Source organism: Melanotaenia boesemani, chromosome 5, assembly GCF_017639745.1.
Source record: "Melanotaenia boesemani isolate fMelBoe1 chromosome 5, fMelBoe1.pri, whole genome shotgun sequence".
NCBI classification, from domain to species: Eukaryota; Metazoa; Chordata; class Actinopteri; order Atheriniformes; family Melanotaeniidae; genus Melanotaenia; species Melanotaenia boesemani.
This window is the reverse complement of record NC_055686.1, coordinates 29,742,882-29,758,694: the sequence shown is the minus strand read 5'-3', so window position 1 is coordinate 29,758,694 and position 15,813 is coordinate 29,742,882. Positions and strand designations below refer to the sequence as shown.

General features: G+C 41.7%; 1 protein-coding gene across 6 annotated transcripts in view; it reads right to left on the bottom strand.

Annotated features, from left to right (window-relative positions):
- Positions 1-5,265: 5,265 nt before the first annotated feature.
- Positions 5,266-15,813, bottom strand: part of mllt3 (MLLT3 super elongation complex subunit) — a 53,826-nt gene continuing 43,278 nt past the window's right edge. For 2 of the 6 annotated variants that reach the window (XM_041984761.1, XM_041984760.1), the window contains exons 8-13: positions 13,971-14,040; positions 12,016-12,148; positions 11,829-11,925; positions 11,663-11,731; positions 10,545-10,616; positions 6,699-7,739 (exon numbers count right to left, since the gene is read on the bottom strand). In XM_041984761.1, coding sequence (XP_041840695.1) covers positions 7,587-7,739; positions 10,545-10,616; positions 11,663-11,731; positions 11,829-11,925; positions 12,016-12,148; positions 13,971-14,040 — 594 coding nt within the window. In that variant the 3' untranslated portion in view covers positions 6,699-7,586. Of the gene's footprint in view, positions 5,630-6,698; positions 7,820-10,544; positions 10,617-11,662; positions 11,732-11,828; positions 11,926-12,015; positions 12,149-13,970; positions 14,041-15,813 lie in introns of those variants that run through there. The other 4 variants (XM_041984763.1, XM_041984762.1, XR_006010172.1 and 1 more) reach the window with 3 other exon arrangements.

The window sequence follows — 15,813 nt, the reverse complement described above, 5'->3', positions numbered from 1 at the left end:
GATCGCACCATCCGTCGTCGTTTGAGCCAAAGTGAACTTAATGGGAGACGACCAAGGAGGACACCATTGTTAAAAACAAATCATAAAAAAAGCCAGATTGGAGTTTGCCAAACTACATGTTGACAAGCCACAAAGGTTGTGGGAGAATGTCCTATGGACAGATGAGACAAAAATGGAACTTTTTGCCAAGGCACATCAGCTCTATGTTTACAGATGGAAAAATGAAGTATATCAAGAAAAGAACACTGTCCCTACTGTGAAACATGGAGGAGGCTCTGTTATGTTCTGGGGCTGCTTTGCTGCATCTGGCACAGGGTGTCTTGAATCTGTGCAGGTACAATGAAATCTCAAGACTATCAAGGGATTCTAGAGAGAAATGTGCTGGCCAGTGTCAGAAAGCTTGGTCTCTGTTGCAGGTCATAGGTCTTGCAACAGGACAATGACCCAAAACACAACTAAAAACACCCAAGAATGGCTAAGAGGAAAACACTGGACTATTCTAAGGTGGTCTTCTTTAAGCTGTGACCTAAATCGTATTGAGCATCTTTGGGAGGAGCTGAAACATGCCGTCTGGAAAAGGCTTCCTTCAAACCTGCGACAACTGGAGCAGTTTGCTTATGAGGAGTGGATCAAAATACCTGCTGAGAGGTGCAGAAGTCTCAGTGACAGTTACAGGAATCGTTTGATTGCAGTGATTGCCTCAAAAGGTTGTGCAACAAAATATTAAGTTAAAGGTACCATCATTTTTGTCCAGGCCTGTTTCATGAGTTTATTTTTTAAAATATTTCTGTTAAAGCGTGGTTAAAAAGCAATGTCTGACTTTCATTGGTTAAATTTAATAAAATTTTTATTTAGTATTACTTTTGTCAGACTGAAGTTATTTTTGTGAACATTGTGAATTTTTCTTTCATTTATTAAAGGGTACCAACAATTTTATCCACATCTGTAGATAAGGTGAGACGCTTGGTGATCTGGGAGAGGCTCAGAGTTGCTGCTCCTCCACATCGAGAGGAGCCAGATGAGGTGGTTTGGGCATCTGGTCAGGATGCCTCCTGGTGAGGTGTTCCAGGCACGTCCCACCAGAAAGAGGCCCTGGGGAAGATCCCCCCGGATGAGCTGGTGAATGTGGCCGGGGAGAGGGAAGTCTGGGTTTCCCTGCTTAGGCAGCTACCCCTGTGCCCTGACTCCGGATCAGCAGCAGATAATGGATGGATGGATGGATGGGTGTGTGTGTGTGTGTGTGTGTGTGTGTGTGTGTGTGTGTGTGTGTGTAGATAATGGACTTATCTATGTTCCACAGAAAGAGTGTGTGTGGGGAATAGTTGTGTTTGTAACAAAAGAGAACCTGTCTGTGGAAGTTTGACAGCTTGATAGGAAGTTTTCCAACAGCATCCCGGCATACTGATAAGTTCTTGAGACCACCTAGATTTTTAAATAAATAATCTGGGAAAATATTCCACATACTATCTGGGTTTTTCAAGAATGTTTTTTAACCAGTTTACTTTGGTTTTAAGAGAATGGAGTCTAAAACATCCCTCCCTCTGAGAGAGGCAAACACATCCTTTTTATTTTGTGAGACTTGTTCTTCCAGATAAAATTAAATAGAAGTTTGTTTAAATTATTCATTTATTCTCGGCTACCTCAATAAAAAAAAAAAAACTATAAGAGGATTTAGAAAGACCTTCAGCTTTATTTAATAACATTTGTCCAAAAGGGAAAGGTCACTAGCAGACCAGGAGCTGAATGTCTTTTTAATGGAAGTGGTTAATGGGTTCATCTTTGGAGATGGCAGTGCCAGAGCATTTGACCTCTCATTTTACCGGAATGTTACTGATATGAGTATCTAAAATATTTTTAACAGAGAGTAAGTCACATTTGTTCAGATCTATGTTCAGATCGGAGGCTTCAGAAAAAAAATGTAACCACAGAGAGCAAAGGGAACCTCAGCTTGGCTGTTTAATAAAAAAGTGGTATCATCGGCCAGGTGGGATATTTTGATCTGTTTGTCATTAAATGCCTTAGAAGGAATGCTGAGTCATTAGTAAATGTGCAGCACCAGATGAGAAGCAACGCATTTAAAGTGACAGTGTCGTTACAACACTTCAGGTTGCTGAGTAACAAAAAATATATTTATTATGAACACTGAACACACGAGTACAGGAACACAAGGCAATATATCTGTATGTTCCTAGAGTCCACTGCAGTATTTATCACATAGCTGCCATTATCTGATTATAAGAAATCGGATTAACACATGTAGATCTTTAACACCTCAACAGCATGTAGACCCGTATATCTGATTTATTTCTTTTACATCTGAGCATGTGCAAAGAACTTCAAAGCGACATCATGACAATGACAGCGGAACACAGAACAAAATCTCAATGACCTGAATCAGAAGTTGGGCGTATAAACAAAGTCAAGCATTCACACTTTGTCTGTTTAGCTTCATATTACCAGCTAAAGCTAAGACCGCTAAGACTGCTAACACCGCGGTACCGCCATGTTCAACAAAGACTGGATCATTTAAAAATAACAGGAAGTGACATCACTACTACGTTCTCCTAAACGAGTCCGACGATAGACTAGAAAATCTGGACCGGAGTTTTCATTTATCAAATTTCAGAAGCGCATGTTAGATGCATGATATCTGATTATTACAGTAATCTGATTACTACCAGTTATTGAATTTTGATGGTCATTTAAATGGGCCAATGATCCACCCATTCGTTCATCCATCCATCCATCCGTCCGTCTGTCCATCCATCCATCCATCCATCATCCACCCTCCCATCCATCTGAACCGGTTTTCTGCTTCTGGCTGCAGGTCCCGATCAGACAAAGGTTTTAATAGGAACCCAGTTTGGTGCAGTGATCGGTGACCTCGTATTAACCTGTAGCAGTCCTGACCTCCTTTGTACCCTGGCATAGGTCTGTGATGGCATTTTTACTTGAAAACTGTTCTTCAGATTTTCATATGGACTGAATTAAGTTTCTTCCTGATGGTGATGCTTCCCTTCCTCCACAAGGCAAAAAAAGATTTTCAGCAGAGCATTGAACTGGACTGAAAGCACACAGATTAGGAGAGAACCTAAATATAAGAGAGCACCAACGAACACCTTCCTCCTCCTCCACACAGTCAATTTTAACATGTCCTCCAGTCAGCAAGCAGGAGCAGGTTGTCCAAGTTCAATCCAGCTACGATGCATGACACGGAGGCCGATGAAAGCATTTGAGATTCTTCCTCGGCTTAAAAAAAGAAAAAGCCACCCACAACAAATGGGGGAAATGGATGAATTCCAACTTTTCTTCTATCAGACCACCCACTTAGAGTCACATAAAAAAGAACATACATGCCAGTTTGGCATCCATGAGAAGAGGGAGCAAGACTGTGATACACTTATTCACTGTGCTGCTGACTGGGTTTCATTTCAGTGGGAGTAAATATGTCGCAAATCACTGCTGGATTTTAAGCATAACTTTTAATGGAAGCTGTGGTTTTTTTTTTGTTTGTTTGGTTTTTTTTTTTCTAGAAAGCAGAAATTCCTCGTCTCTGTTAGTGAGAGAGTAGATGAAGCCTGTGAATGTACTCACACCTCCATACTACGAAATCACCAAGGTTTTTTCTTGCAGTTCACTCTAGAAAGTAGAGTATGGTTTCTGGAAGTCTTCCTGAGTCCATGCAGTGGTTTGCAGTAGAGACTCATGTCTGCTTTTAATGCAGTGCTGCCTGAGGACCCCAAGATCCAATGCTGCCAAGTCCTCAGTAAGGAAAGTTGCTATTGGCTGTCCTGAAAGTCGCTAAATGACATCATCATTCAATTTGGCTAATCAGCCTGGTGCATATAATTGTAATAGATGCTCAAATATGTAACTAAGCCATGGGCGGATCAGCCAGGGGAAGTTTGATTTAATTTATTTTCTGTCTGGGCGTCGAGCAGAGGTGAACATTTCCTGCTCTGACTGCAGCGTGAGGACCAGCCTCGTGGGAGGGGCCTAAGGCAGCACCTGCTGCTCTCTGAGGAGAAAATGAATGATATGTTTTTTCACATCAGTCTCCAAAAGTCTGCAATAACACGAGAAAAAGTCGCTGGTTGCTGTTTTGAAAGCAAATCAATAGAGGAGGGGTGTCCAAAGTGGTCCCCAAGGACAGCAGTCCTGCAGGTTTTCACTGTTTCCTGCTCCAACACACCTGACTCAAATTAAATAGAACTAATAGCCTATGAAGTTCTGCACAATAACTCATTAATTTGAGTCAGGTGTGTTGGAGCAGGGAAACATGGAAAACCTGCAAGGACCAGAACTGGACAAACCTGCACTAGAGGGGTCTGAAAACTCACCAAGTTTGCTACATCGCAAAAATCACAACATCGTAGTCGTTCTATGAATCTAAAGATGACAACATGCTCTGAAAATCGTGGAAAATTCAGTCTTAGCAGTTTTAGCAACAGTCTGTCTGCAATGACGGACTGCTCTGAGTGAAAACGGTTTTCATCTGCGTTCAGACTCCTTTATTAATCATGATGATCAACACAGTTTCTGTACGTAATGATATTTCTTCTTCCGGAATCTTTTCACAAAGCTGTTCTGCCGTTGCTTTAAGACTCGCTAATTGCATTGGAAAAAAAAATCTTTGGATCTTTCTGGAAGAAATGTTGTGTCAAGAACTGTCCTTGTTTTGAAAAACTAAGGCTCTAATGGCTGTTCCTTTTATACCCAATCCTGACACCCTTACCATTTAATCTGTAGAGCCTGCCAGTAGTGTTGCTTGGTTAATCTGTTTCTTTGCCTCTAACATCTATTTTTAAGTCAGCGAACAGTCGGTGAAGATACTGACCGTACTTTGCTTTGTACTTGTATCTGTTAAATAAAGCTGGAGGCAAATGAAAGATTCACGTTTCGGTTGCTTCTAGAAGCCTAAAACTTTTATGGAAATAATTTGACAGCAATGAGATCAAATGTTTAAGAAGAGCTTGTTGAGATACGACTTTTTGTTGGTTTAAGCTTACAAGACTTTTTGTAGACCTACAAACGTCCAACAAATGTACCACATCTCATACATGTAGGGGAAAAGTTGTAAGAGGGGCTGAGGTTAACAACCCACAAAATACAAACATCTTCATCACACTTGATCCATGTACAAAATTTCAGGACTTTTTAAGTATATTAAGGCGAAGAAAAAACAAAAAAAACAAAAAAGAATAAACATTTAGAATTTAATGGGCTTTCAGAGACCTGATAATAAAACAAGAGCACTCGTTCACATCTGTACATCATACAGAATATTTATTTAATTTCCTCAAAATACACAGACCTGAAGACAGAGCTCAGGGTGAGAAAAAGCCTTTCAGTAAAGGACCGTCATCCCAAACTTGATCAAGCTGGAACATTTCCCCCTATGACAGACCTAAAGAAGGCGCTCTCCTTGGAAAATTAATGCGAAGCTTTGATTGAACAAGTCAAGCTCTCACAAAATAAATAAAATAGTCTTTTTCCTTTATACACCCGGAACAGTATCTGTCCATCCAGCGGCCTCCTGACATCTTTCTGCTCTCCCTTTCCTCCACCAGGGCTGAGGTCTGCTCCTCAGAGCCACTTCCTCCGATGGAAGTCATTCCCATTACATTTCCTGTAGACAAACGATTGTTAACGTCCTGAATGATCAGTATCAGTGATGCTTGTTCCACTGCCCTGCAGCAGAAAATGAGCTGACACAACAAAACCTGAAGTTACAGACGGTGAACAGGAGGGAAGGATTGTTGCAACTCATCGTTCCAAAAACAAGCTTTTAATGAAAATGTTCATTTCAGTGATTTGTAGTCTTCACACATGACTACTACGGCAACCAGCTGGTGACATCAGGAGAAAATATTTGCCGTTCAGTGGCCACAAATTACCGATGTGTGGGAACGAGATGATTAAGTCCCAGGCATGAATTATTAGCGTTGGTCATGATAACAAATTATTAACATGTGGGAGCGAAAAAATGTTCAAGATAAATTTGACTCACAAATGTAGTTTTTACTTCTAACTAAATTACCAGAGATGTTTATGTACTTTGAACCTTTCAGAGAAGCTTTTTTGGTTTTTTCCTTAACCCTTTGATGCTTGTTATGGCAAATTTGCCACAACCGCATCCAGTCTTTATTTTTCTTTTATTGAATTTATAAAATTATTTTATTCCTTTTTATTTAGTTTATGTATAATTGTAAATAAATCCAGGGATTAAGGGGTTAAAAACACAAACATTTCAGCACAAACTGAAGTGGAGAATAGTGTGAAACAGATGATCTTTCAGGCTAAACAGACGCAGCGAAGCCAGTTTGAGTGGAGAGTAAAACATCCTTCATCCACATCCTCAGAGTGTTTTGGGCCAAATTAGAAAACCTGGACTATAAAGTCTGGTTCTAGTTGGATGAAGCCAGTTATTGAATATTTCTAACAAGCTGACAGTTTCATCTTTGCTTGTAGGAAGCGTGTTTCTCTCCATCCACGTCGTCTTACAACAGGCTCATTTTCCCTGCAGATGCAGCTCTGATCTGTTTCTGGGACGTTTTCACCGCACCAGACTTTGTTTGAAGCAGCTGATTAAAAAGCAGCCAGAAGCAAAAGCAAATCCAGTTCCAGCTTTGAAAAGATCAAGCTCGGCTCCTGGAAGTGATTGTGTTAAATCAGCTGAGCTTTCTCCTCCTGAGCAGAGTTTATATCTGCAAACATGAATTCTTTCGCCACCGAGCGGATTTGTATCAAACTAATGATTGACTCAACGTTGGAAATCAAACCTCCTGGAACAGAAACGTCCTAGCTGACAGTTTGTTGCCTCCAGTGATTTAAGCTGTAGCAGGTTTTCATCCTCACCCGGGTGCGTGTGCGCCGCGTCATGGCTGCGCCGCGGCCTCCACAGCTGTTCGATTCCCACTGGGCGTTCCGCTAAACACACGCGCTGAGTTAATTTTTGTTGGAGCACGGGTCCAGAACGCGTCAAACGCAGCAGTTCAGATCGGGCAGACAGGAAGTCAGGCATGGGAGCAAAGTAAAAGCTTCTGGTATTTTTCAAAATAAAAGCCCTCGTGCAGATTTCGCTGCTGAACCGTGTAAACATCATTTATTTGACCAGTCAGGGCTCTCTGGGTTTTTTCATCATGGACGACGAGACGTATGTCCTGGAAGTGGAGAATCACAAGATTCTCCGTGGATCCAGCGTGGCGGACTGCACTCCCGGTGTGGATCGACCCGCCATGGAGGTCGGAACAAAACCGCGGCGCACACGCACACGGTGAGGGGTGAGTCTACTGATTTTCTGTTTTCCAATTCACACACACACACACACACACCTGCAAATTAAATTCAATAAATAAATAAGACTGGACCAAGCTGACCATGCATCTGGTACAATCAACAAAACAAGGAACAAGTACGGGACCGATGTGGACATTCAGTAAGAGCAACACAGCCGCCAATCCTTGCTTTTATTCATTTATTCCCCATCAGGTGAAGTTTCAAGGCTTTTTGGGTGATGTCCTGATCAACAGGGTCCATCCCAACACCAGCGGGCTCTGCTTTCTGCAGCAAGACAACGTCTTGGCTCAGACTGGCTGGAACCGGCTGCAGCGAGGCGCGGCCATCACTTCTGTCTGAGGGAAAGTCCGAGTGGAGATGGAGGTAAAGCAGCCAGCTGCTCGGAGCCTCAGGACAGACCAGAGGTGTCCAGGTAACTCTGGAGCTTCCGGACTGTACTTCTGTCCAGGGAGCAAAGGTCAAAGTCAAAAGTAGTGTTTGTGATGTGGAAATGTCCCGTCTCTTCAATGAGGTTAACAATCTGGAAAACAGGAGACACAACAGGATTTATTTATTTTAACTCCGAATGCGTCGGAAAACATTTCAACTCATTTTGAACTGTTTTCAGGATTCATTCGACTCCAACTGGATTCCTTCTGTTACCCAGAACAGGAACATTTAAAGTGCTAACATGAACATTTTAGGTTTAAAAAATGTGAGAAATGGAGCCTCATACTAAAACCTCGACCTTACAGAATGAACAAAAACTAGAAAAGGAGACGCAGATCTATACGTGAAAGAGCAGGAAACAAACACGAAGGTGGCTTTTCCAGATAGAAGCTGCCAGGGAGAAACTGAAGTCTGAGTGAAGCTGAAGTTGTTTTCTATGTAGATAAAATACAAACTGGTGGAGGACCAACTTTAAGCTTTAGTTACAGTTCAGCCCAAAGCGTCGTTCTACCAGGCTCACATAATGACATTTATGTCCTTTTTATCAGGTCCAGCCTTAAAAGCCTTGACGTGGACTGCTTTGGGTCTTTGGTTTTATGAACTTTCTTTCTTTTTTTCTAATCTTTAGGCCTTAAGTTTGATCATTAATAGTAAAAACATGTTTGGATGTGAGTTTCTTTTTCTTTGTTCTTAGATTGTGTTCTTTTTCTGCAACACATCCTTCAGGTCTGGTGATAGGACCCTGTATAGCGAGGCCAGAGCTGACCTGAAGAGGGGCATTAAAGCAGCCAAGGTGGCCTACAAAAATAAGATAGAGGAGTACTTCACTGAAAATAACCCCAGCAAGATGTGGCAGGGAATCCAACACATCACAAATTACAGAAACAATAGTTCCATCACTGTGAGTGCTGATGCTTCACTGGCAGAGGAACTTAACCACTTCTTTGCCCGCTTCGAAGCAGTAAACCCCACAGCAACCACTCTACACCTACCAAACTCCAGCAGCAGCACACTAACACTTCAGGAACATGAAGTAAGACGGGTGCTGAAGACTGTCAACCCCAGGAAAGCTGCCGGCCCAGACGGTATACCTGGGAAGGTACTTAGAGCATGCGCCGACCAGCTGTCGGGCATCTTCACCAAAATCTTCAACCACTCCCTGTCACAAGCCAACATTCCCTCCTGCCTGAAATCAGCCACCATCATCCCAGTCCCAAAAAAGCAGACAATCAACAGCCTCAATGATTACAGGCCTATAGCCCTCACGCCTGTAATCATGAAATGCTTTGAGAGACTGGTTGCAAGACATATCAAGGACCAACTACCTCCCACACTTGACCCCCACCGGTTTGCATACCGTGCAAACAGATCAACAGGGGACGCCATCACCACAGTTCTCCACACAGCTCTGAGCCACCTAGAGCACGGGGAGAACTATGTGAGGATGCTCTCCATTGACTATAGCTCAGCCTTTAACACAATCATCCCGGACACTCTGGCTGGAAAACTCTCCCATCTCGGGCTCTCCTCACACATCTGCAGATGGATCAGAGACTTCCTCACAGACCGCCCACAATCTGTCAAACTTGGCCCCCATCTCTCCCCCACCATAACCCTCAGCACTGGATCCCCACAAGGTTGTGTACTGAGCCCACTGTACACATACAACTGCACACCAGCTCATCTCTCCAACTCCATCATCAAATTTGCTGATGATACCACCGTGGTCGGGCTCATCTCAGGAGGAGATGAGTCAGCCTACAGAGATGAGGTGGTGAAACTGGAAGCGTGGTGTTTAGTAAACAACCTTACACTGAACATCACAAAAACAAAAGAACTCAATATGGACTTCCACAAGAACAGAGCAGACCTGACCCCCTCCTCATTAATGGAGAGTGTGTGGAAAGAGTCCACTCATTCAAGCTTCTGGGCGTCCACATCTCAGATAATCTCTCCTGGACTGTAAACACTACAGCAGTGGTGAAGAAGGCCCAGCAGCGACTCCACTTCCTGAGAGTACTCAGGATAAACAACCCGGATGAGAAGCTGCTAGTGTCCTTCTACCGAGCCACCGTAGAGAGCATCCTGGCGTACTGCATCACAGCGTGGTACGCTGGGTGCACAGCAGCAGACAGGAGAGCACTGCAGAGAGTGATTAACACGGCCCAGAAGATCACCGAGTGCCCCTTCCCCCCCCTGGACCAAACTGCCAGCTCTCGGTACCACAGCAGAGCCTCAAACATCGTCAAGGACCCATTCCACCCTAACAACCACTTGTTCAACCTGCTGCCCTCTGGTAGGTGCTACAGAGCCCACAAAGCCCGTACAAACAGACTCAGGGACAGCTTTTTCCCCAGAGCCATCAGTGCCCTGAACTTCCACGAACAAACCAAACAATAAGGAGAACACACTCAACAATAAGAAGACGAATCATCACACATGTGTGCAATAGACTGCAACAAGTATTATACCACTGTGAAACTTGAACCTTGTTGTGCAATACAATGCTTTTAAGTGCAATACATTCAAATTGTAAATATATGTATATATCTGTTTGTAGTACTTACCATATTTTTATTTTACTTTAAGTATTTTTGCCTTTATTCTTAATATTTTTGATATTCTTTTTATTCTGATGCAAACACCATAAGGAGTAGCACCCCCTAATCTCGTTGTATGCTCTGGTTTACAATGACAATAAAGGCTTTCTGATTCTGTTTTTCCTTTGGTCCTTGTTTCTGGTGTTTAATAAACCTTTTACTCTGACAATGTAATGCTGCCCCGCTCGCCGCCAGCAGAGGCTCTAACAAACTCACCTGTTGCAATATGTGACCTTCTCTTAGTGTCATCAGTCGTTTGTGCAGCTCCACCAGCTCATCCAGATAAGCCTGAAAACACACAGAGTCGTCGTCATGACGACTGTGCCGCCTCCCACAAACATAAACATAAAAGCAAACGACTGGTCCTAGTCTGGTCCTGGACTGGTCATTGACCGTTCTGGTCCTGGACTGGTCCTAATCTGGACTGGTCCTGGTCTAGTCCTGGACTAGTCCTGGTCTAGTCCTGGACTGGACTGGTCCTGGACCCCACTGTTCCTGGTCTAGTCCTAGACCGGACTGGTCCTGGTCTAGTCCTGGACTGGACCGGACTGGTCCTGGTCTGGTCTGGACTGGTCCTGGTCTAGTCCTGGACTGGACCTGGACTGGACTGGTCCTGGTCTGGACTGGTTCTGGTCCTGGACTGGACTGGTCCTGGTCTGGACTGGTTCTGGTCCTGGACCGGACTGGTCCTGGTCTGGACTGGTCCTCATTAGATGCAGAACTTAATTAAAGGCTGAATTTTCCCTGTTGAAAATTAAGCAATTTGCTTTTTTCTTTAATTGAGAAAATAATAAAAATCGTATTTATTTCAACAAATTATTCGATGTTTTATTATTTCATTAATATGATGTTTTTACCTAAATCAAGTATTAATGTCTATTTTTTAAATTCTATTTATTAACTCATCATTTATTTTATTAATTTTAAAAAAATGTTCAGTCTGATCATTTCAGTTATTTGTCTATTTATTTAAATATGACTGATTTTTAAATAAAATAATTTCATTTTAATAAAATTTTCTTTACGCTTTTTCATCCATTTATTATTTTTTCATTGATTTATTCCAATTTGTCTGCATCTATTTATTTATCTATTATGTATTTTTTATTTAAATATTAATTTAGCAATTTCCCTCTTCTATATTTATGCTTGTTATTGATTCAAAAATACTTCATGCATTTATTTTTCCAGTGTTTCTCTTACATTTATTAATTTATTCATTAATTACTGTGATTTGCTAAATAAACGACGTATTAACATCTCAAACATAATTTATGGTGAATTCTTGTTTAAACGTGGGTTTAGGGTCAGGAAAAGGCTGAAATGCTGCGTACCTTGTCACAATCCACAGTTTTGTTCTTGTCCTGCTTGCCGTGTTTGACGGGACTCTTCACCTCCAGGATCTGTTGGACAGAGAGACGACGTCCGTCATCCTGCACCAGCTGCAGCAGCACAACAGGTTAAAGTACACCTGGATTATTACACACTGAGGCGTGTTACCTGGTTATTAGGAGTCTTTAATAAAGCTGGAGCCTCCTTACGGGACGGCGGTGAGGGGGATGAGCTGTCACTCTCGCTGCCGTCGCTTAAACTGACCCTGGACAAGTCGAGAGAAGACAGCATGTCAGAGCTAAACCATACGCGACCTTTCAGCCAGTAAAACAAGTTGATCCCACCGTGTCCTGACCTGCGCTGGTGGTGTATGTGATGTGTGTGTGCGGGTCGCTCTGCATCTGAATCCCCGTCGTTGTCTCCGTTGTCCTCGGAGTCGTCCTCGTCAGAGTGCAGATCCTGCATCACGGACTGCAGCGGGCCGAGCACTGGAGGTGGTGCACAGACATCTCGTGATAAAGTGGAACTAAAAGACCTGAGAAGATGGAGCATGGTGGACATGGGACCGGACCACAGCTCTGGGACCAGCGGTCTAGGTGGGTACCGGACCACCGCTCTGGGACCACAGCTCTGGGACCACCGCTCTGGGTGGGTACCGGACCACCACTCTGGGACCACCGCTCTAGGCGGGTACCAGACCACTGCTCTAGGCGGGTACCGGACCACCACTCTGGGACCACCGCTCTAGGCGGGTACCAGACCACTGCTTTAGGCGGGTACCGGACCACCGCTTTGGGCGGGTGCCCTGAGCATCTGCTGGCATGACTGCACCATCTTACCATGAGGATCCAGTTTCTGTCTCTTTAGAAATGTTGAGTAATATTAAAGTAATTAATATTAATATTAAATATAGAAATTAATATTAAAGTAAAAAATAAACACAGAAACTTGTAAAACCATCTAATGATCCATCCTCACTATTTCCTGACTTTTCTTCCTCTCCTTTAACTCTCAGATTAAAGTCCACTGATTTCTACTTAAAATGGAAATAATAAAAAACGTAATAAATATTAAAATTTTTCATTAATATATTTATTTATTTTTCATTTCATGCCAGTCAGACCAGAGGAGACGGTGTCCGGCTGGATTTATAAGTTGTTTATATTTTGTACGGACTGCAAGAAGTTTTATTTTCATTTGATTATCTTGTTGTAATTGATTGATTTTTTTAATTAATTAACAACAATAATAATAATAATAATTATTATTATTTTTTTGTTTTGAACATGGAGCATGAAGGTGAGGGTGAAGTTCCTCCATTCCATTCCTCCAAAACAAGATTATTATTATTATCTTGCCAAGCTGCTCGATGGTGGGAAAGTTTCTCTGAAACCAGAACTTAGTTCCAGCTTTTGTTTTACAGGCAGCCATAAAGATGTTGGCGTTATGTTGCCCTTTAGCTCAGGTTTTCAGGTAAGGTTAAATATTAAGAGGGATTAATAAACCAGAAAACATGTATGATCTGCAGAGCCTGATCCACACTGCCCAGCAAGAGTGGAGGGACCCAGTGAGTCTACATGTCGTCAGCTCATTAGAAGGAAATTCATCTTTCCAGCGAAAAACTCTCCAATATAAAGATCTGGTAGCAGTGGACTGAGAATAAATCAAACAGACATCAATAAATATCTGTGTTACTCTGGGAGTCTCAATAATAATAATAATAATAATAATAATAATAATAATGGATTAAATTTATCAGTCATTGTTATTTGTAAGTTGACATTGTAGATGGCAGTGATGCAGGCAGCAACACAAACCAACCAACAACAACAAAAAAAGCAAAGAACAAACAATGAAATACCCCCACACCCCAAAAACAAAACAAAACAAAGAAAATAAAAGCAAAACAGTAAATGGAAAACAAGAATAAACAGCCACAACAAATAAACCAGATGAAAATAAAATAAATAAAAAACAAAACACTAAAAAAACGAAATAGGAAAAAAAAAAAAAAAAGAAAGAAATTAATAAAAAGACAAACAGGACATACTAAAAACAAAAAGCAGGTGATGGGCTATAAAACGGCGTTTTTTTCTTCCCTCTGAGCTGCTGCAGGAAATCGTTCAGGCCTCAGAGAAAACACGAAGCTTCTTACAGATTTTCATCCCCAGTTTGTTCTAAATGCTTAAAAATCCAACTGGTCCCAAAGTAATTTAGACCTGAGTAAGATTTGCATGATTAAACATCATTTCTGAGTAAAAACTCCAGTGAACATGAGCTCAGCTGTGATGAGTGTTAAAGACTTCTTACCTTGTCGTTTGTGGTGGGTGGGAGCAAAGCCTGAACTGGAGCTGGAACTGGCCGGACTGGGCTGCTCAGACTGAGGGGAACAAAGAAAACAAAAGGATGAAGCGGTTCGTACGGATTATTACTCTACCCTGTTCATAAAGACGCTGCGTGTTCAGCTTCTTTAACATCTTAAGATTCTTTCAGATTTTATATTCCAGCCTTTTTAATGTCCAGAACAACATTTGAGGATTTACAGGTGAAGGAGAAACAGACTTTTTGCCCTGCAGGCATCAGTTTAATGTCCGACTGCTATGAAGCATCTAAACTCAGCTTCACTCCAAACTACAAACACTAAAACATTTGGAGGATTTTAACTCTTTAAATGCAGCTTGATTATTTTATGTCACTGTTTTTAATGAAAAGAAAAATAAAGAATTATTATTTCCCATATAATAAAAGTTGGGTTTATTGGATGTGCCAAAGATTAAATATTGACCGACACATAATCAGTTTCTGTTTAGCATCATTAAAACCGACTCTCTGAAGTTATTAAGGATAAAAATCTCTACTTCCAAACCTGCTAGAGAGAGAATAATGCAATCAGACTGGCATTTAAATGGATAAAATCTTTACAATATTCAATATTTGATAGTTTTGATCAGGACTGAAATGTATAAAAACACTTACTCCCCACAAAAGCCAAAAAAAAAAAAAAAAAAAAAAAAAAAAAAGAATTAATCTGTTTTTATAGCAGTTTTTTTCCCAATGATCCCAGACAGTAGTTTATTCTAAAACTGATGCTACACAAACTAATAATGCATCATTATCTATATAACATTTGCTATACGGACAACAGCTCATTTTACCTAAAATAATATCAACATCATCAAGCTGCATTTAAAGTGTTAAAATCCTCCAAATGTTTGAATGTTTGTTTTTTTGTTCCAGAACTGAAGCTGTTTATGATATTTATGCAGAAAACCTGTTATTATAAGTGTTTTTGGAGGTGGACATTTTCGTCCTTAAGGACTTTAGTGTGCAGTAAATTGTTTTCCAGTGCCGAAGAGGAAGTGAAGAGAAAAATTTATCCAAATGGAGAAAAATGTCCACAGTGATGCACGAGGCTCGACTTCCATCTGGATTCCTTGTAACTCACCCTTGACTGATGTTAACACAAACATTGGATAAAAACTCCTGACACACAGTCTGTATTTAGTCCCTGCCCACACATCCCTTCATTCCCTCAGTAAGTCGTCCAGCAGAATTTCTGTTTCACCGCTTCTAAGGAATAATGCATCAGGAAAAATCTGGGAGGCGAAGCACATCTCTTCTTCTTCTTCTTGGACTAATGATGCACATCCTCCACAGTCTGAGCTGCTGACACTTTTGTTTATGATCAAAAGACCCCCCCCTCCCCAAACAACTCCTCTTCAAACATGATGTGAGGTATTATCAGTTATAAGATTTTCATTTAGTTTTCTACGATATTTACACACATCGGGATTAAATCAGTCATCTCAGATAAACATTTGTCATAATCTGACATTTAAGAGGCGACGTGAGGAGGGTCTGATGCGGTAATAAAAGTATTTAAACCAAACATTCATGCTCCGTTTGCTCCAGTCAAAGTGACCAAACTGCTGCACCGTTTCCTGTTTCTATGGAAACCAGGACGGTCAACATCAGGACCCCGTATATCCCACAATGCAACCCACTCCGTCCGTTTGTGGAAGAACCTGTTGGTCCCCTGGATGGAAGCAGGAAGAGTGAAGCTGCAGCAGACGCTGATGTGACGACATATCTGTTGCCATGGAGATAGTGTTGTTAACGTGGACCAAACAACTAGTTATGGAAGATGATGTCC